Source organism: Schistocerca serialis, chromosome 1, assembly GCF_023864345.2.
Source record: "Schistocerca serialis cubense isolate TAMUIC-IGC-003099 chromosome 1, iqSchSeri2.2, whole genome shotgun sequence".
In the NCBI taxonomy this organism is placed as follows: Eukaryota; Metazoa; Arthropoda; class Insecta; order Orthoptera; family Acrididae; genus Schistocerca; species Schistocerca serialis.
In genome coordinates this window covers 1146268912-1146292261 of record NC_064638.1, presented here as the reverse complement: position 1 = coordinate 1146292261, position 23350 = coordinate 1146268912, and the positions used below count along the sequence as shown (strand labels likewise).

General features: G+C 40.4%; 1 protein-coding gene across 2 annotated transcripts in view; it reads right to left on the bottom strand.

Moving 5' to 3' along the window:
* Positions 1-23350, bottom strand: part of LOC126417757 (sphingosine-1-phosphate lyase) — a 73168-nt gene that overhangs the window by 17266 nt on the left and 32552 nt on the right. For both annotated transcript variants that reach the window (XM_050085142.1, XM_050085143.1), the window contains exons 6-9: positions 10208-10343; positions 9836-9938; positions 9617-9763; positions 430-550 (exon numbers count right to left, since the gene is read on the bottom strand). In XM_050085142.1, coding sequence (XP_049941099.1) covers positions 430-550; positions 9617-9763; positions 9836-9938; positions 10208-10343 — 507 coding nt within the window. The remainder of the gene's footprint in view (positions 1-429; positions 551-9616; positions 9764-9835; positions 9939-10207; positions 10344-23350) is intronic.

The window sequence follows — 23350 nt, the reverse complement described above, 5'->3', positions numbered from 1 at the left end:
TCATACTGTGTACTTCCTGTCTCTTGTCATGGCCAATTCTTCACCTTTGACCTTTATTTTCTTGTCTGAGTAGGTTTTGATGCAATAACTGCTGATACAGCAGTGGCAGTGCTGGACTGTGGACCAGATGGAATCTTTGGAGGGGCAGGGAGTTTCGCAACAACAAATCAGTTCATTACTTTTCTCACACACCTCATATACCTCAACACAAGAATTTTATTTAGTGGCATACTCTTAAGTGGAATGGAAGTAACCAGCAATCTGAAGTCACATGTTGTGTGATTTTGAACATCTCCTACAAAAGCAGACTCATACAAAAACTCAAGACTTTTACTATAGACACTGATAAATAACTGTTTCTCGTATTTTAAGTACTCTAAAATACACACACCTCATGACAAAAATTTTCATTTATCAGTAAGAACTTACCTTTCCCCCAACTTCTTTAACAGGTTCTTTCAGGATTTTTTCTAGTTCTTCCTGAATGTCTGACAAGAATCGCTCAGCAACTCCCTCGGCAGTATGCATGTACGTTACACAGAGATGCATTCTGGAAAAATTGGAAAACACGAGTTAATGAACTATTTTGAGCAATTTAGAGAATGCAGCTTAAAATTATGAAAAAGAACAGTCAATGTTAGTGTATTTTTCATTGCATTTTCAGAATTTCCATCTTGTTTTTGTAAATGGAGCAGATACGAAAACCTTAAAAAATCTCTCCTGAGCTCGGGTTTTTATAAACTTCTATTCCTATTTTTTCCCACCCTGAAAACTACTTTCTTCTTCAGTACTAATATTTGTGACACATATGTGCATATTTGTTAAGAACATACTGTTTTAGTGACATTTATCGGTAAGTACTAATACTTTCTCAGTAAATGATAGATAATATTCACAATATAGAGGGGCTGTTGAGTTGCAGACAGGCACAACAAGAAGAATGCTTAACAAGTAAGCTTTCAGCCAAACGGCCTTTGTTAGACAACACACGCGCACACACAAATGCAACTCACATGCACATGACCACAGTCTCTGGCTGCCAAGGCGAGACAGCGAGCAGCAGCACATGATAGGAGAAGCAAACTGGATGGTGGGGGGAAGGAGGAGGCTGGAATGGAGAGGGGGAGGGACAGCAGGGTAGAGGTGGGCAGTTGTCAAGTGTTGTTTGTGGGAGCATACAGGGACGAGGTGGGGAGAGGGTACAGCAGCTAGGTACAGTCGGGAGGTTAGACAGGTGGCAGGATGGAGGGGGGGGGGGGAGTAAAAAGACTGTGGATGTGTTGGTGGAGTAGAGGTCTGTGTAGTGCTTGAATGCAAACAAGGAAGGGAATAGGTGGGTAAAGGACAATGACTAATGAAACTTGAGGCCTGGAGGGTTACAGGAAGATAGGATATATCGTAGGGAGATATCCCACAGGTGCAGTTCAGAAAACTGGTGTTGGTGGGAAGGACCCAGATGGCATAGGCTGTGAAGCAGTCACTGAAATGAAGAATGTCGTGTTCAGCAGCACGCTCAACTGCTAGGTGGTCAAGTTGTTTCTTGGTGACAGTTTGTCAGTGGTCATTCCATGCGGACAGACAGCTTGTTGGTTGTCATGCCCACGTAGAATGCAGCACAGTGGTTGCAGCTAAGCTTGCAGATCACGTGACTGTTTTCACAGGTAGCCCTGCCTTTGATGGGATGAGTGATGTTTGTGAGTGGAGTCGATAGGTGGTGGGAGGGTGTATATAGGACAGGTCTTGCATCAAGATCTATTACAGGGATATGAGCCATGAGGCAAGGGGTTGGGAGCAGGGTTGTGTAGGGACAGACAAGGATACTGTGTAGGTTTGGTGAGCGGCCGAATACCGCTGTAGGAGGGGGTGGGAAGGATAGTGGGTATGACATTCCTCATTTTAGGGTACAACGAGAGGTAATCAAAACATTGGCAAAGAATGTGATTCTGTTGCTAATGAGAGGTGGTCAAAACCTTGGTGAAAAATGTGATTCTGTTGCTCCTGGCCTGTATGGTACTGAGTCATGAGGGAAATGCTCCTCTGTGACTGAACGTGGGACTTTGGGAGATGGTGGATGACTGCAGAGATGGTCAGTATTCCACCCCTACTTTCCATTGTTTAATGATAGATAATCTGTTTGTAATTTTGTGTGTTCCCTAACGCTTTCAGCTCTTTCTTCTACTGAGTTCAATTTTCAGTTTTCATAAAACTGTTCCCAATTCACTGTCACATAACATTGCAAAATGAGTTGAACAATGTGTTCTACACCTATATCTTCAAGCTGCCGAAATGGTTTCCTAGGGTCATTATTGGTGTTCTACACCTATATCTTCAAGCTATCAAAATGGTTTCCTAGGGTCATTATTGGTCAATTGGCACAATGTGATAAACATCCCATGTGTGCTGGTTGTTACATTTGACATTAAATTTTCAATAATCTCAGAAAAAAAACAATTGTATGCAATTCAACCCAATATCTTCACATACAATGCTGCTGTGTTGTTAATGGGCACACCTCAGCAACACTGATAAGAGGATGCCATAGTCAAGCTTTCAGCAAAGCTATAAAAGTACACTAGACTGGATACCTGTAGATGTTGATACCACTGTACCTTGTCCAAATTCACTGAAGGACAAATTCACTGAAGGACAAATTCACAACTGACGAGATTGCTACCTTGGAAAAAAATTTCACGACTGAAAGAGACATAAACTTTCTGCCAACCAAAACAGAAAACCTAAATTTCGAATGCATTTATACTCTGTAATTTGTTATCATATTTATGAATAGTTGTTGCACCATGTGTACTATCAAAAACCACATGTCTTCCTTGATATTTGTGAATTCATTATTCATGGAAATGATGTTCATCAAATTCATTTTACTGGCCACTGTTTAGTGTATATGAACAAATGAGGCACTGATTTGTGGTTAAAAAGGACGTAAAACATTTCCACAAAGAAGCAAGGTCAAATTGGAAAATCAGGTTACTATTAAGAAGCAGAAAAGGATGCCAAAATGCTTTGTGATTCTATGGAGTTGGAGAAAATAAATGTTGTCAAAAAGCTGAACTCAATCATGGCAGAACTAATTGAGATAAACTTAATATAAACTCAATTCTGTTTTGCAAAGGATTGTATTTCATTGCATATGTGATGATTTGCCGCATAGAGAACTGAGCAATATACAGATGCAAGCACACTTGCGGATTTGGGACTGAGAGAGAAGGGGCATGGTCATTCAACACAAGCTTGGCAGGGCCCAGATATCAAAAGCAGGAAGGTAGCTAGCTTTCCACTCGGCCTGCAGACAACAGTATTCGTCACCTGTCTGTCAAGACAACAGGACAGTAAGTAGCAGAGTTTCACTGGAAACACATGGTGTGTCGTTCCTTGTGCTTGCTGTGAAAGCATGCTGTTGCCTAAAGGACAATTTAATACCATACTCACAATATCAAGTGCATGATGCATCATAGTTATGTAAGCATTACGCATACTGGATTAAAAGTTTTACTGTGATGAAACAGATGATCCTAAGCGGCATCTCATACCACAATTAGCTTAGGCATTACTATCATAAATTACGACAGTCAATAACTACTGTATTAACTGTGCAGAGCTTAATAAAGATTCCAAAGAAGGATAATACACTGTAGAATAATGATTTAGAACCAAGAGTAGGGACTTAATATTTATTTTTGTGTTATTAGAGCTTTTCCATATTATGCCAGTAACAACAGTAAAAATTATTGTTAAGGTTATTAGAAGTAACAAAACCAATGCAGCATGATGAAGTACATAAAGATGAGTCAATTAATGTGCCACAATCCACATAGCAGTCTTACACTGTTTGCACATGATGCTGTCATTTACTGTCTTATAAAGTCATCACATGATCAAAACAAATTGTCAAATGATTTAGACAAGATACATGTATGCTCCAAAAAGTAGCAACTGACTCTACATAATGAAAACTGTGAAGTCATCCACATGAGTACCAAAAGAAATACACTAAATTTCAGTTAGACAATATATCTCACAAATCCAAAGTCTGTAAATTCAACTAAGAAATTTTATTTTCAACTAAATACTTAGAAATTACAATTATGAATAATTTAAGTTGGAGCGATCACATAAATAATGTTGTCAAGAAAGCAAACCAAAGACTGTGATCTGTTGGCGGAACCCAGACACCTGACAAAATGCAACAGGCCTACTAAAGAGGCTCTTACACTACACTTCCACGTTCTCTTCTGGTGTGCAGTGTGGGATCTGTGTCAGAAACAATCAACGGAGGACATTGAAAATGTTCAAAGAAGGGCAGCTCCTTTTGCACTGTTGCAAAATAAGGGAGAGAGTGCCACAGATATGGAATTGGGGGTAGCAATCATTAAAACAAAAGCGTTTTTTGTTGCGGCAGGATCTTCTCATGAACTTTCAATTCCCAACTTTCTCTTCAAAGTGAAGAGAAATCAGAGCTTGCACAAAAAGACTAAAGTGTTTCTTTTTTCCCCCACACTGTTCAAGGGGGAATGGTAGCAAAACAGCTTGAAGGTGGTCCACTGAACCCGTTGCTAGGCACTTAATTGTGAATTGCACAATAATCAAGTAAATGTAGATGTTGGTAATTTGATACCTCACAAACTCTCATCAAAACATGTACATGAACTACCTACACACATGTCGAGCCTGGTGGCTGAATGGAAAGTACAGTCCAGAAACCGAGAGGTCGCAGGATCTAGTCTTAGTCAGACTACAGATTTTCCAGTCTTCATTTTAACCTAGCCTTCACCTCTCAAAAATGTGAGGAGTCATCAGAAAAAACACATGGTTCAGATTACACATTAAACTGTAGGTCCTCTTTCCCCAGTTCAATAACTGGGGTAGGTTAAGGACATGTGAGTTGCCATAGAAAGACTTGCACCAGGCCACTGAGCCACACACAATAATAATAATAATAATAATAATAATAAGACTCCATGAAACAAGACTCACCAAGAAAATTCTAGAACACATCAAGACACTTAAAGTCTCGACACCCTGGATGGAAGGAGTCCGAAAAGACCTACAAGCAATTGGCACCACAAACACCACAGACAGAAGCACCTTCCGAAAACACATAGACAATTGGGAAGTAAAGTCAGAAGCGCTAAAACAGCGGACCAAACAAGAATGGTCTGAGGAGAGAAAAGAGGCCCTCTCCAAGAGAAAGAAGGAGTACTGGAAGGACAAGAAGAACAAGCCTTCAAAGTCATAAGCTTAACGATTTCCTTTTAGGGAAAATTCGCCAACAATAATAATAATACAGCAATGGAAGGATAGTTGCTACTTACCATATAGTGGAGATGCTGAGTCACAGAAAGGCACAACAAAAAGACTGTTGGAAAGTAATCTCCCAGCCAACAAGGCCTTTGTCAAAAACAGAAACACATGGGCACACTGAATGTGTGTGTATGTTTCTATTTTTGACAAAGGCCTTGTTGGCTGGAAGCTAACTTTCCGACAGTCTTTTTGTTGTACCTTTCTGCGACTCAGCATCTCTGCTATATGGTGAGTAGCAGCTACTGTTGTCGTCATACCGTCACATTCCAGCCGGGATTTTCCATTGTTTAATAATAATAATAATACAATTAGTGGCAAAAGTTGCCCACTTCAGATATCTGGGAGAGATAATCCAACCATCAGGATTGAGCTCAATAGCCAATAAAGATACAATCTCCAGATTACAAAAAGCATATAAACTCACTTGGAATCACTATAATAAGAAAACTATTTCTGTCAATGCAGAACTAAGGCATTGCAACACAGTAGTCCTACCAGAAGCACTTAATGCTGCAGAAACTACAGTCAGTCATGGTCATACTAAGGTCAGAGAGATTGGAAAGCAGGAAAGAAAATTCTGAGGAAAATATGTGGACCAGTGTTTTGGGAAGGAATTTGGATGACGAGGTCAACTAATGAGATTTACAAAGACATACAAACAATAACAGACACTATTAGAAAGAGAAGGATGAAATTTTATGGACATCTCAGCAGGGTGAATAAAAGCAGGCTCACAAGACAAATCTTTCAGATGGTAAACAAGAGCAAAAACAAGACAAAGTGGATCACTGAAGCAGAAGAAGACATTAAAGAACTGGGGATCACACAAGACAACATAAACAATAGAGGAAAGTTTAGAAACATCATACAGAAACACACAATTAAACAAGAACATACAGAGAACAGAACGGGAAAAAGATGCTCGGAAGAACGCAAGAGAGAAAACAGTAAACGTATGAAGAGAATTTGGGGAGATCGAAGAAAGAAGAAGAAACCATGACTACTCAAGTTCAATCGCTCTCTCAAAAGGGAATAATCGAAAATACACTCCTGGAAATGGAAAAAAGAACACATTGACACCGGTGTGTCAGACCCATCATACTTGCTCCGGACACTGCGAGAGGGCTGTACAAGCAATGATCACACGCACGGCACAGCGGACACACCAGGAACCGCGGTGTTGGCCGTCGAATGGCGCTAGCTGCGCAGCATTTGTGCACCGCCGCCGTCAGTGTCAGCCAGTTTGCCGTGGCATACGGAGCTCCATCGCAGTCTTTAACACTGGTAGCATGCCGCGACAGCGTGGACGTGAACCGTATGTGCAGTTGATGGACTTTGAGCGAGGGCGTATAGTGGGCATGCGGGAGGCCGGGTGGACGTACCGCCGAATTGCTCAACACGTGGGGCGTGAGGTCTCCACAGTACATCGATGTTGTCGCCAGTGGTCGGCGGAAGGTGCACGTGCCCGTCGACCTGGGACCGGACCGCAGCGACGCACGGATGCACGCCAAGACCGTAGGATCCTACGCAGTGCCGTAGGGGACCGCACCGCCACTTCCCAGCAAATTAGGGACACTGTTGCTCCCGGGGTATCGGCGAAGACCATTCGCAACCGTCTCCATGAAGCTGGGCTACGGTCCCGCACACCGTTAGGCCGTCTTCCGCTCACGCCCCTTGGTGCCAATGATGGTCGTATGCGTGTTTGGCGCCGTGCAGGTGAGCGCCACAATCAGGACTGCATACGACCGAGGCACACAGGGCCAACACCCGGCATCATGGTGTGGGGAGCGATCTCCTACACTGGCCGTACACCACTGGTGATCGTCGAGGGGACACTGAATAGTGCACGGTACATCCAAACCGTCATCGAACCCATCGTTCTACCATTCCTAGACCGGCAAGGGAACTTGCTGTTCCAACAGGACAATGCACGTCCGCATGTATCCCGTGCCACCCAACGTGCTCTAGAAGGTGTAAGTCAACTACCCTGGCCAGCAAGATCTCCGGATTTGTCCCCCATTGAGCATGTTTGGGACTGGATGAAGCGTCGTCTCACGCGGTCTGCACGTCCAGCACGAACGCTGGTCCAACTGAGGCGCCAGGTGGAAATGGCATGGCAAGCCGTTCCACAGGACTACATCCAGCATCTCTACGATCGTCTCCATAGGAGAATAGCAGCCTGCATTGCTGCGAAAGGTGGATATACACTGTACTAGTGCCGACATTGTGCATGCTCTGTTGCCTGTGTCTATGTGCCTGTGGTTCTGTCAGTGTGATCATGTGATGTATCTGACCCCAGGAATGTGTCAATAAAGTTTCCCCTTCCTGGGACAATGAATTCACGGTGTTCTTATTTCAATTTCCAGGAGTGTAATAATAATAATACAGTTATTATTATTATTATTATTATTATTATTGTTATTAATGATTTCTTATAGATCTTTTCCCTTCCCCTCCCCCTCCTACCATCCCTTGAAAGTAATATTATATCCACAGTACACAATATGGGTCAATCTCCAAGTACGTCATCACCATGAAGGCAACTGAGGACAGGTTGGATTAATGCTTTGCATCGAGACACTGCCTGCAAGGCCTACTACAGCAAAGTTGCTTTCTAGTGACCATTCAAAATGAGAAACGGTAAAACTCTTTCTGATGGAAGTTGTTTGACATCATGACATTGTCTTCTGTCATAATTCCCCATTATTTAAAAGGGAGACCATGTAAAGTTTGTTATAGTGTGACTTAACAATATGCAGTGCAATAGCAGCTGGGAACAGAATTGTTTAAGACTCGTACAGCAAGGCTTCGTGAGGTCGCTTTTGCAATGGTAAGACGTATGCGTGCCTGTGTACTCGGCACATGCATCAGTTAAATTAAAGTCAAAATTCCAAACACTGTTACATTAATTGCACAAGCTGTATTTTGTATGTTTTATATACCTATGAAAGTTTGCAACTCAATGTAAAAATAAATATTGTATTAAAAAACACACTATCAGTGATAACCATGTAGTGTGACAATGGTGAAGGTACAATATAATAGAGGTACGACACGGTACAGAATGATAATAATGCTTTATTACAGGAATATTTACACAGTAAAAGGGACATCTCTGTTATTCTTGGAAGCTAAGACTGGACTAAAGTCAGTAGTGGTCAAGACACAGATATTCCAATTATCATACATTGGTAATATGTATCACAGTGAATGTCCACCAGAACCTACAGGTGAGTTGTAATCTATCATTTTCATAATACTGTCATTATTTCATCCTGGATTTTTCAAGAATATATCTGTGTCACATGGGTGGTGTGGTGAGCCTTGCGCAGTATTTGACTGTGAACACATGTTTATTTTAGTGCAGAATAAAATAATGGAATGAAGGTGAACCCTAGTGGTTGCACGTGGTCCATCCCTTTTGAAGAATACTCTATAAGGAGGACTGATAACTGTCACATGAAAACACTGCAGAAAGGTTTTGATTTTAACCTTTGGCACTGGAACACAGTCTGTTGTCCAGAAACTTGCCACATCTTTTGTCCTCTTATCAGCTACATACTAGTGATGAACACACATTCGAGCAGCAATATTTGAACCAGCTGTCACAAGATTGAGTTAGTAACCTCAGCTACTAAGGGAGACCTTCTGCCACTACCACTATCAAAGTGCCTTGTTTCAGATGGTGAAATTTACAAGAGACTTTCAAATATGAGCACTAGTTGCCTGTGTGCAGAACGAAAAAAAAAAAAAAAAAGGAAGAAAGAAAGAAAGAAAAAACATATTTACGGAACAAAACATGTGGAATACAATTTGTGTATAAATTTCACTACGAAACAAAGCAAAATATTGTTTCTTTAGCTTCCAACAACTGCTGCAAATTATACACTGACAGACAATTTGAAGCACATACTCAAGTGATAGAAAAATTCAAGTGGAAACATCTGACAGAACGAAAATTATCCTGGAAGCATGTGACAGAATGAAAATTGTGCCAACATTGTGTTATCCCTATCTCACAGTTAGTATTGTGACATTTAGGGGAATCAAATTCTCTTCTGAAGGTTTAAGAAGGAGAAGTGCAACAAGTACTATATTCGGGCAGTCTTTGTGTCAGCAGCTGTCACATGCCATCCCTTTTCAGGAACTACTGGCTGCAAGTAAACAACAAGAAGCTGCTAAAAAATAGTAACATCTCATCATCAAGAAAAATAATCTTCCAGCATGCATAAGCAACTTTTCAATAAGAGAAATGGACTAATCACATGAATAGCAACTGAAATTGCCAGGAACTTACCCAGGCGGAAACTGGAGTGCATTAATATTCCAACCACGTTTAGTAATTGCATCTGACAGTCTATAAATATGAAAATCATTGGAGCCAATTGCTACCACTGATGTGTCAGCAGTTCCAAAAACAAATATCCCTTTCATTTTACGCAATCTGTAACACAAAATTATTGTTTCAGGTTCCAGCCCACAATAAACATGGCAGAAATCAACTGTTTCCACTTACCCTTCCTCAATCTTCTTTGTTGTGGATACAATTTTTTTTGTTGCCTCAACATAACCATCTAAGCCAAAGTACATCATTGTAGCCCAGCAAGCTGCTATAATACCTACAAAAGCAAAATAAGAAAGTCAGTTATGTTAAATTTATACATCATCTTTTCATAGGAAACATGTCAAGACAACCTAAAATATTATGCATATTAAAATAAGTAAAACCTAGGATATAAATATTTTCTGACAACTCTAGGTAGTAAGATATGCATGCATGTTGATAACATGTGCCTGCATAGGACTTGCAGAGGTGCTGCAGTACATTCACAAATACCATGAACTCCTTATTAGACACATGCTTTTATCATAGATGTAGTGTACACACCTCCTGCCCTGGAGCCACTTACACATGGAGACCCGTATACACCACCTGGCCAATCAGTGGTAACAGTGAACTGATGGTGGCGGTACTTTGGTTCAGAATATAAAACAACTGATGATCCCTTTGGTGCAAATCCATACTAAAAATAAAAGTAAATATATTACTCACAAATTTATTTAAGCCTCTGGTTTCTATGATCAAAAGTTACCACAAATTATATACTTCTGAATAAGGCTCCATGTGAAATGATGGTTCTAATACAGCTTGACAGTCACACACACTCCAGAGGATTTTACTGAACTTAAAGTTAATCAACATTCAATTATTAAATTATGTACGGAAAAGTTAATGCTAGAATTGCTTTCTTTGCAGAAGAGACTCTAACACAATTAATCAACTGGAAAAAATCTAATAAATTATGGAACAATAGTATGATAAATAAAGTCTTTTTCTTTCTACCCATTACACCATTGAGAGTAATAAGCAAATGAAGCAAATAGCGTGATGAAGACAATCAGTAGCCTATGCACTGTACTTGTGGCAGAAGCAAATTCAAATGTATTTTATAGGTGGCGCTCCCTCAACTGACTGATCTGTACATACTTCAATGAACTAACTTCAAACTTCAGCACACCACTGGCTTGTCTCTACTTCCACCTAACCCCACATAGTTTTACTCACTTTGCCACCACATTTTGGGACTTGCAAACCCCACCACTACCACCACCACCACCACCAACAACAACAACAACAACAACAACAACAACAACAACAAAAGTTGCAACAGACTGACTTGGCCTCAGTATCACAGCTATTACTTAGATGCAATCTGTTGTTCTTTTCTGAAGTTCTCAAAACAGAAAAGTAAAATTACAGCCACTAAAATAAAGTTGTGAATTTTCACAGATAGATTAAGAATCAAACAAATTTAGCAGGCAGCAACATTAAAAACCCTTTGGGACAAATGATATTCTTATGGAGAGGACCAAAGAAAAGAAAAATGATAACATATCACAAACTGCTAACAGTGGCCAACTTCTTTTATTGATTTTCCAACACATCACAATTATGTTTACAGATGAACAGTTTCGATCCTCTCAAACAGCCATCTTCAGATCCAGTAGACAACACCAGATCCTTCTGGGTAGCGACTGGATTTGATAGCACACAAACACACAAGAATCGACAATGTCAGAAAGTGAAAATATTTTCACAGGTTCAAGAATAGTACCAAAGATGGAAAAAACTTGAAGGAATAAAAGCACGTAATGATAAATCATAGGTGGTGGTAGCGGAAGGAACATTCACATAGTAATGTCATGTTCATTTGTTTTGTTTTAGGATGCAAAAATGAAGGCCATACACACCCATGTCAGAACTGTAAAACATGAAGACAAAAAAAAGGAGTTAAAAGTGACTACATATCTAGCCCAATCGACGGAAGGAAATACATCTAAAAACAGGTACTTGGAGGAATATCCATAAAATATGCCATAGAGAAACAGAGGCCCTGAACCAAAGATTAAATGTCGTTCACCATATTTCTACGATGGATAAAACGTAAAATGCTGTCGACAGCTCTCACGTCGCTCACTAAAACGGCCAACAACTCAGACGGCAAACGTAAATTGGAGCTTAAGTGATTAAAGAAAGGGCGTTCTGTCAGGAAACACCAAAACATCAAAGGTTGAGGGCAATGAGCACAAAGCGGTGGGGGAGCAGCACTTAACAAATGGTGCCAGCTAAAAGACAGTGCCAAATACACAATCTTGCTAAAATGATCACCTCACGGCGAGAGGGCCCAGAGGAGGTCATCCGAGCTGCTGGAAAAGATTTAATTTCCCAGAGCTTGTTCCCATGAAGGGAGGACCAGTGGTGATGCCAAAGTGATATCACCTGCTGACACACAGCAACACAGATGTCATCAGATGGAACGGAAGAACTAGTGGGCCAAGGTTCCAGGGCAGCAGCCTTGGCAGCAGCATCAGCAGCCTCATTTCCCATCAGACCAATGTGACCAGGAACCCACATAAACAACACAGTGGCTCCATCGAGAGTGAGCAACAGAAAACTTAGATCAGCTACACAGGGACTTCGAGAAGGAAGATCAGGTTGGTTGAATTTGGGGGAGAGGACCACACAGTGAGGTCATCGGTCCCATCAGATTAGGGAAGGATGGGGAAGGAAGTTGACCATGCTCCTTCAAAAGAACCAGCCTGGCAATTGCCTGAACTGATTTAGGGAAATCACGGAAAACCTAAATCAGGGTGGCCGGACATGGGTTTGAACCATCGTCCTCCCGAATTCAAGTCCAACAGGAAACAGCCTGGCTGTGAATCCAAGATATAGTATTAGGAGTGACATGGACAAAATAGGAGCAGAAACTGGGCACACAAATGTGGAGTTTGTGGAGATCTTTCAGTGCCATGATCAGCACTGGGTAAACACTGTTGTAAGGCATGTTAACACTGAGCTGAACATGATGCTCCAGACACCGACAAAATCTCACAGGAGTATTGTTCCAGTTGATGCTATTGGTAGGTGGGGATAGACAACACATGGCCTGCACCTCAATAGGAAGGGGGAAGAAGAAGCTTCATGTACAGTAAGTAGGGATAAAGCTAAGGGTAGTATCAACTTACTTCATCAAAATATCAGGAGAATAAAATATAAAGTAGATGAGTTATTAGTGTGTTTAGATAATGTCAAAAATAAAAATGAGGTTGATATACTTTGTCTGTCTGAATATCATGTAACTGTGGGGATGGAAGGTGTCAGTATAAATGATTATAATTTAGATTCTTACACTTGCAGATCTGGCATGGATAAAGCAGTAGTTGCGATTTACACAAAACAAGGACATACATACAAAACTGAAGAAGTAAGCAAATTTTGTGTCAATCAACACTTCGAAGTTTGTTCAAGTGAACTACAGCTAGATAATGCAGTGTTGATAAAGTGTACAAGTCCCCATTATTAGACTGGGAGCTATTCAAAAAAAGTTTGACTCCCTATTTGTCAGACAAAAAGAAGCAGTTATTAATCTGTGGCGATTTCAATGTAAACTTTCTAAGCAATTCTGATAGGAAAAGTGAACTAGAAGTGTTATTAATGACATACAATTTAGAATCAGTGATCAATTTACCTACACATATAGCTCAAGACAATAGTAATCTAATAGATAATGCATTTGTATGGCAAGGGGACGTAAAACTAACACATGGTTTCCTTGTGATAAATGGATTATCAGACCATGATGCACAATTGATTAACTTACAAAACCAATCAGGGCGCACAGTTCAGAAACCATTAAGTAAAAGTGTTAAGGTTGCTCAACCTGGTATCTATAGAGCACATCAGAGAAAGTTTAAGAAATATTAATTGAGGAGATGCATATAATGAACCAAATGCTAATGATAAATGCAACACATTTCTTGATAAATTTATATCCCTTTTTGAACATTTTTGCACAAAAAACTACTATATGTAACACCAGTTTTCAAAGAAATGTTATACTACTACAGATACAAAGTGTCTTTAGAAAGGAAAAGAAATCTGTATGAGACAATAGTAATTAGTAAAGAACAAATGTAATTTTACACTATAAAATTATTGTAACTTACTGAGAAAAGTTGTCAGAAAATCAAGAAAGAAGGTCCGGCAGAAAAACCTCCCCTTTAAGGAAAGCTAATAAAAACAAAAACAAATAAGGTAGAACAATTTTATTTATACTAAATAAAAGTACATATTATGCCATTTTAGAAAATACTCTTATGGTCTTACTTTTTAAATAAAACATCCCTTAAATGGCTTCCTGCACTGTCGACACACTGTTTGAGTCTTTCCCTGAAGTTATTCATTACTCTTTGAGTCATTTCAGGTGGAATAGCTTCAACCTCTTGTGTAATTGCTTCTTTCAGGGCTCGTAAAGATTGTGGACGTTGTTCATAAACTTTTGCTTTTAAATAGCCCCAAAGAAAGAAATCACAGGGCGTTAAGTCCGGCGATCGTGGGGGCCAGCCAATGTCTCCACGCAACGAGATCACATGTCCAGGAAACATTTCCTTCACCAATGCCAGAGACTGCCGCGCTGTGTGGGCAGTAGCACCATCTTGCTGGAACCACACGTTCTCTATTTCACCAAAAAGCTCCCTTAGTTGCGGTTGGAGAAAGTCGCAGAGCATGGCACAATAGCGTTCACTGTTGACGGTTAAATTCCTGTCATTTTCTTCGAAAAAGTAAGGACCGATCACTCCGGAATTGTAAACAGCACACCATACTGTTACTTTACGGCTATGAAGTGGTCGTTGATGAAGTTCTTGGGGATTGTGTTCACACCAGTACCTGCAATTTTGGCTGTTCACTGTTCCGGCAAGGTGAAAGTGTGCTTCATCAGAAAAAATCACAATATCGTTGGGACGAATGTTCCGAAGAAGGTCTTGGCACAAACTTACACGGACACCACAGTCTTGTTCACTCAGTTCCTGCGTAGTTACAATTTTGTAAGGATGCATTTTAAGATCTCGATGCAAGATTCTTCTCACACTTCGATCAGGTATCCGTAATGCTGCCGCATGCTTTTTAGCGGATCGTCAAGGAGATTGTTGAACTGAAGCTCTAACTGCATCAACATTTCCGGGGCCTGTTGCAGTCCGTGGTCGTCCAGGTGGTTTCCTTTTTAATGCGGAACCTGTCTCACGAAAGTTAGCAACCCAAGAATAAATTGTTTTCTTATCGGGAACAGGGTCCCGTCGTCCGAGAGCAAAGCGAACGCGAATAGCACGTTGAGTATTAATAGGCGATTCGCCATTTTGAATAAAATCTTCCACTACGAAGGCACGATGTTCACCAGACCACGCCATGGCGTACACTGAAAACGGCACGTAGGCAGCTACTTAACGATGCGCCCCCCACCACTCTGCTCCTTCTACTGTCCGCTGCACGTTACTTTGTAATTGGGGAGTTTTTTATGCCGGACCCTGTATATTAGAGATGAAACTAACAACTTGGGCAACAAAATCAAATCAACATGGAATGCTGTTAGAAGGTAGACAGGAGAAGTAACCACTGCAGTAGGTGGTATTATTTATTAAAGAGGATGAGACAATCTTAACCAACAGTACACAAGTGGCTAATATACTTAATGGCAATTTCTTAAGTGGAGGTGAAAAAATTGGTGACCATAGTCCAAAATAAAAAGCCAAGCAGTACATGGAAGAGTCAGTTTTGAGAAACCTTAGTCAGATTAATTTTCACCTGACAACCTCTTGCGAAATAAGAAAAATCATTAAACCTTTGTGGGGGGAGGGGGGGGGGGGAGGGTTCTGTCGGAGTAGATGATATCTCTAACAAGATATTAAAACAATGTTGAGCAGTTACAGCCAATGTTCTGAGTCACATATGTAATGCATCACTAACTCAAGATATTTTCCCAGACAGGTTAAAATATGCCATTGTCAAGCCTCTCTACAAAATAGGGGACACCATAGATGTCAATAATTACCGGCCAGTATCCATGCTTTCAGCATTTTCAAAAATCATCGAGAAAGTTACATACTCAAGAGTGGTCAGCCACCTCAACAGTAACGGGATACTTAGTAAACCACAGTTTGGATTCCAAAAATGCTGTTCCACAGAGACAGCAATATATAATTTCACTGCCCACATATAGAGTCTTTAAATAGTAAGATGTCACCAATAGGAATTTTCTCTGACTTTTCCAAAGCATTTGATTGTGTGAACCACGACATTATGCTCCAGAAATTACAATTCTATGGTATAAATGGAACAGCACATGAATGGTTTAAGTCACATCTACAGAACAGGATTCAGAAAGTTTCTTTATATGGTTTAATGATTGAAGGAAGTTTGCCACTTCACCCAACTGGGATGTTCCACAAGGTTCGACAATGTGTCACCTTCTGTTCTTGATATATGTGAATGACCTCCCTTCTTATCTGAAACAAGAAGCTAAACTGACACTGTTCGCTGATCATAGAAGCATAATTATTAATCCAGTAAAAGAAACTCCAACAGAAAATGACACAAATACTATAGCAATATTATGGAAAGGAAAGTTGCTACTCACCATATAGCAGAGATGGCTGACAGTGAACAAGTAAAAATAATACTGGAAATACTCGCACTACTGCTGCTGTTGCCAATAATAGTGGTAATAGTAATATTAATAGTAACAGCAATAAAAGTGACGATAATCATAGGATGTATACAAAATAGACGTTTACCATACAGTGAGTTCTGGGGAAAGGAAATTTAAGGAGACTGCATCAGCTAAGAAAATTGAAAATGAGGAAGATTAGGTCAGACAGGGGGATGTACACAGACAACGAGCACATGCAAGGACAATGGTAATCTTATTGTTGCTTTAGGAGATATGTCATTAACTGTCTTTTGAAGCTGGGGATGTCATTTTGTTCTCTAACATAATGCGTGAGGTTGTTCCATAGTCAGGTTCCTGCTACTGAGAAGGGCTCGGAGAAAGTCCTTGAATGATGGAATGGGACAGAACGGGGGGTAGGAGCAGATGTTTCTTCCATGTTGTTGAGACAACAGGAGTAAGGTCGAGAGGAGATATGAAGCACAGTGTTCATTTATAAGACAACAGAGCGTATTGAAAACTCCTCACCTTGTAAGTGAAAGAACGTGTCATGAGTTGTTTCAATACTTCAAGAATGGTGATTTTAACGTCATAGACCAGCATAATATTGGAAGAGAGAATGTTTTCGAAGATGCAGAATTGGAGACATTGCTGAGTGAAGACTCACGTCAAACTCAAGAAGAATGGGCATGATTAGTGGGAGTAACACAGCAAGCCATTTTAAAATGTCTGAAGGCTATGGGCATGATACAGAAAGAAGGAACTTGGGTCCTGTGTGAGCTGAAACCAAGAGACGTTGAACGGTGTTTGTGAACAGTTGCTTCAGAGGCAAAAGCGGAAGGGATTTCTGCATCACATTGTGACCGGGGATGAAAAATGGGTTCATTACGATTACCCTAGACACAAAAAATCATGGGGATATCCTGGCCATGCTTCCACATCAACAGCCAAACCAAATATTCACGTCTCCAAGATCATGCTGTGCATTTGGTCGGACCAGCTCAGCGTCATGTACTATGAGGTGTTAATACCAAGTGAAACAATCACAGGTGCTCGTTATCGAACACAATTAATGCGTATGAGCAGAGCATTAAAAGACAAACGGCCACAATACAGTGAGAGGCATGCTAAAGTGATTTTGCAGCATGACAACATTCAACCCCACTTTGCAAAAGAGGTCAAAACATACTTGGAAATGTTAAAATGGGAAATCCTACCCCACCCACCGTATTCTCCAGCATTGTCCCCTCTGACTATCACCTGTTTAAATCAATGGTGCATGGCCTGGCTGACCAACACTTCTGATCTCATGATGATGTCACAAATTGGATCGATTTGTGGATCGCTTCAAAAGATGAACATGTTTTTTGACGCGGGATTCGTACACTGCCCAAAAGATGGGAGGAAGTAGTGGCCAGCGATGGAAAATACTTTGAATGATACATGTGTAACCAATTTGTTTCATTAAAGCCTCAAATGTTGGGGAAAAAACTGCTGAAGCAAAGTTGTACACCTTGTAAATGAAGATCTAAATTGGACTGAGCAGATAACTGCAGCGCGCAAGAAGGCATCAGCCTCTCTCCATGCCCACACTCTTCTCTGTTGACATGAAAAAGAAACTTATACAAACACTTATACTTCCTGTCATTATTGACGGCAATGATTTTTTCCTTCTCAGGAAAGTTCGTGGTACTTGGAGCTGGGTATGAATACGTGTGTTTCTTATATCTGTGCTGTTCAATTCTCTTTGATCACGTTTCACCATCATATTCACAGCTACCCAGTCTGCACACAGACAAGTGAGGAGATTTCAATATGCTCTGTCATCTCTATTGTCTTATAAATGAACACTGCTTCATATCTCATCTCGACCTTACTCCTGTTGTCTCAACAACATGGAAGAAACATCTGCTCCTACCCCCCCCCCCCCCCTTTTCTGTCCCATACCATCATTCAAGGACTTTCTCCGAGCCCTTCTCAGTAGCAGGAACCTGACTATGGAACAACCTCATGCATTATGTTAGAGAACAAAATGACATCCCCAGCTTCAAAAGACAGTTAATGACATATCTCCTAAAGCAACAATAAGATTACCATCGTCCCCGCATGCGCTCGTTATCCTTGTACATCCCCATGTCTGACCTAATCTTTCTCATTTTCCAATTTTCTTAGATGATGCAGTCTCCTATTTTGTATACATCCTTCTTATACCTGGCACTATGATTATCGTCACTTTTATTGCTATTACTATTAATATTACTATTACCACTATTATTGGCAACAGCAGCAGTAGTGCGAGTATTGCCAGTATTATTTTTACTTGTTCACTGTCAGCCATCTTTGCTATATGGTGAGTAGCAACTTTCCTTTTCATAATATTGCTATAGTATTTGTGTCATTTTCTGTTGGAGTTTCTTTTACTGGATTAATAATTATGCTTCTATGATCAGCGAACAGTGTCAGTTTAGCTTCTTGTTTCAGATAAGAAGGGAGGTCATTCACATATATCAAGAACAGAAGGTGACACATTGTCGAACCTTGTGGAACACCCCAGTTGGGTGAAGTGGCAAACTTCCTTCAATCATTAAACCATATACAGAAACTTTCTGAATCCTGTTCTGTAGATGTGACTTAAACCATTCATGTGCTGTTCCATTTATACCATAGAATTGTAATTTCTGGAGCATAATGTCATGGTTCACACAATCAAATGCTTTGAAAAAGTCTGAGAAAATTCCTATTGGTGACATCTTACTATTTAAGGACTCTATATGTGGGCAGTGAAATTGTATATTGCTGTCTCAGTGGAACAGCATTTTTGGAATCCAAACTGCGGTTTACTAAGTATCCCATTACTGTTGAGGTCACTGACCACTCTTGAGTACATTACTTTCTCGATGATTTTTGAAAATGCTGAAAGCATGGATACTGGCCGGTAATTATTGGCATCTATGGTGTCCCCTATTTTGTAGAGAGGCTTGACAATGGCATATTTTAACCTGTCTGGGAAAATATCTTGAGTTAGTGATGCATTACATATGTGACTCTGAACACTGACTGTAACTGCTCCACATTGTTTTAATATAGTGTCCTTACCATACGTACTTGAGAGCATTCGATGAGACTCAGTTGATGTTTTCTTCATATTGAAACAAAACAGTAACACATCCTGCAAATTACGAGAATTAGGCTCGTAAACTATTTAAATCAAGAACAACTTTATGATGCAGATACAAATCGACTAATGTTTGAATGAGGTCATGTTGACATCTGCGATCTGTTTCTTTCAACCGCTACTTACCACTGTCGCCACCTATCAGCAAACAGCGGAAGAAAAATTGTACATCTTGTATTATTACTCCAAGACTCTTTAATGAAGGAGACAAGCTGATATTTGTCCCACTTAGGGTTAAAGATGTAGGGATTCCAAATATTTTGAGTAATGAGCCTACAATCACCAACCAGTACCGCTTGAGTTTTGTATAGGGTGAGTCTTAACCCTATATCCTGCACCCATGGGAAAACTTGGCATTTTTCACATATACAAAGCACTTGGACAAATAAATAAGAGATCACAGAATAAAATGCTCAGATGAACCACAAACTAACCCTGAACATTTGAATAAATAGTTTGCCATCCATGACAGTGCCGAGAACACTGCACTCAATTCCTGACTTATGTAATCCTTAGTTTTTACTGATTTACTGAACATAATTGTGGAGAAGATTAATGAAGTGACTATGATTCATCTTCTCACTAATACACTATTTTCCTTCCCATCAATAAAGATGAGGACATGATTAGATTAGATATGCTTTTTGTTCCATAGTGAGGTGACTCTCATGCATGTAAGACATGTGATAATACAAGAAAACATAATACATTTATAATAAACCTAAAAAGGAGAAGAAGAGGAATTTACAACACGTTATTTCTCTTGTTCATATTAGTGCACTGAAGATGTGTGAAACAATCACATTATTTGATATTACTAATGACATACTCACAAATCAGTTCTACTAAGAAGTTTCTCAATGGAGTACGAGGAGTCGGCCACCAATAAGACCTTGCAGGCTCTTCAGCAGAACTTTATTAACGGTCAGCCTTTCTATGGTTGCTGACAAGATATTAAAACCCTTCAGACCCCTAAGCTCATTTGCTGCTAAAGCATTTCAGGATGTCAAAAGTTGTTAATGTCTCACCAACAGTTAGGTCACTAAAGACAACACAAGTTTGAAGTGGGGTAAGAATTCAGCCATTTTCTTTTTAAAGAATCCACTCCAACATTTACCTTAAGCAATTTATGAAAATGACAGAAAACCTAAATCTGGATGGCCAGACAGTGTAAGGTGTAACATAGTCATTAAAATTTTAAATTCTACCATTGAATTTTGCATCAGATAATTTCAGAAAACAATATGAATGATTGACATAAAAGGTTTTATCTGATGAAAATTTAACACCTGTCCATTCAAACACTGTTCCAATTTCTTAATTTTCAGTTGAAGTCAATACACTTTTTTTGCTGAGGAAGGAAATAGAACAGAATAACTGGGAAATCATCAATAAATAAAAATCATTCAACTGGTCTCTCTACTCTCTACCAGGAAGAGTGGCTTTCAGTACACATCCTAATTTAGTTAGTTTTCTTGCATAAAGCACCCATTTTATAATAAATATAGCATTCATTCAGCAAGGAGTCAATATAAACTGAGTCCACCCTTCGGCCTTTCTTGACTGTGATAAACTCGGAGCATTTAGAGTCTTAGTGTGCGTTAGTTAGAAAACTTGTCACATCCATAAATATAATATAGAAAGAATTATCCGTATTATCCAAGGGTCTCATTCTCAGCTCTAAACCTGTATTTAATCAGGCTGCTTTGGTGAAGGGCCTACTTTTTTTCAGATGTAATGTCAACTGGAAATAACACTATGCAACCAAATCACAAAACCTTTCGAACAGCAAATCTGTCATTGAAACCTGCCTTGAACAGTTCAGACCACAATCCCAACTTCAGCCATCACCACTACGTCACAATCATCCTTTACAAGCCTTCCAAGAATTCCTCACATCTAGCATTGCTTCACAACCCTACCTCAGATTCCTATAACGTGACTCTCACCTGTCCTCTGCAGAATTCCAGGCTCTGTGTTTCCTCACAGCTGATTATTCTATCATTATCCTCCCAGCAGACAAAGGATCTACCACTGTGGTACTTGACTGGCAGGAGTATGTTAGTTATGGTCTATGCCAGCTGTCGGACTCCTCTACATACAACATCTGCCATCAAGATCCCAGCTCCATAATTAAAAATTACCTGCAGTCCCCTCTTATAACCTCAATCCCCTCACAAGGACTAACATCTCAATCCATAGAACTTCTCACCCCATCCAAACCATGCAACCCTAGCTTTTACCTTCTTCCTAAGTTCCACAAACTCAATCATCCTGGGCGTCACAATGTTGCTGGCTTCAAAGCTCCCACTGAACATATATCTGCCTTAGTTGATCAACATCTGCAACCCATAGTGCAAAGACTTCCCTCCTATATTAAAGACACCAACTATTTCCTAGATTGAAATTCATGCCCATCTCACACCCACCACACACCCTGCTGGTCACATTGATGCCACTACACTCTATACTAACATCCCCCACATACATGGTCTGTCTCCTGCTGAACATTATCTCAGTGGGCACCCACCTGATTCCAAACCTATGACATCCTTCCTGCTCACCTTAATCAGCTTTATATTCACCAACAACCACTCCACCTTTGAGAGGCAGACACACTGACAGATCAGGGTATGGCCATGGGAACCAGGATGGCTCCTTCCTATGCCAACTTTTTCATGGACTGCTTGGAAGGGACTTCCTTGGGATCCATAGGCCTTCAGTCTCTGGTTTAGTTTAGATACACTATGACATCATTGCCATATGGACTCATAGTGAGGCTGACCCGATAAAATTCCTGGAATCTCTAAATACTTTCTCCCAATTAAATTTCATATGGTCCTGTTCTGAATCCCATGCCACACTCCTTGATGTTGATCTCAACCTCACTGAAGGCCAATTACGCACTTCTGTCCACATTAAACCTACTAAAAAACAACAGTACTTAGATTTTCACAGTTATGTTCCTTTCCATGTCAAACGTTCTCTCCTGTACAGCCTTGGTATTCGAGGCAAACATACTTGTTCGGACGCAAACTCTTTATAGCAATATATCACCATTCTCACCTCCACCTTCACTGGACATAATTACCCCTTGAGCCTAGTTCAAAAGTAGATTTCCCGGGCCATCACATCCAGTCCTCGTACAGATAACCCTCCAAAACAACAACTAAGGAGCACATCACTTGTCACTCAGTATTATCCGGGTCTTGAATGTATTAATCAGTTACTTCGACAAGGCCATGACTTCCTAAAAACATGACCTGAAATGAGGTCCATTCTGTCTGAGATTTTGCTCAACACACCTAGAATTGCTTTACATTGCCCTCCCAACCGCCGCAATATCCTTGTTAGACCCTGTTTTCCTTCTGCACCCATCTCCTTACACTATGGCCCCTCACCCTGTGACTGTTCCTGCTGCAAGACTTGCCCTATGCAGCCCTCTACCACCACCTATACCCGCCCTGTGAAACATATACTATCAAAGGCAGAGCCACCTGTGAAACATCACACGATATACCAGCTGTTACGTAAACAACGTTAGGTCTTTCACAACGGCATGACTACCACCAAGTTATCAGTCAATATGAATGAGCATAGGCAGAGGGTGTATACCGGCAACAGACCATATTCTGTTACAGCGCATACTCTACAACATGACAGTCGCGACCTCAGTGCCTATTTCACTGCATGCATCATCTGCATTCTTCCCCAGTTTCTCAGAATTCCACAGTTGTGAACTAGTGCAACATGTCCTTAGTTCTCACCACCCAGCTGGCCTTGTGTTGTTGTTGTTGTCTTCAGTCCAGAGACTGGTTTGATGCAGCTCTCCATGCTACTCTATCCTGTGCAA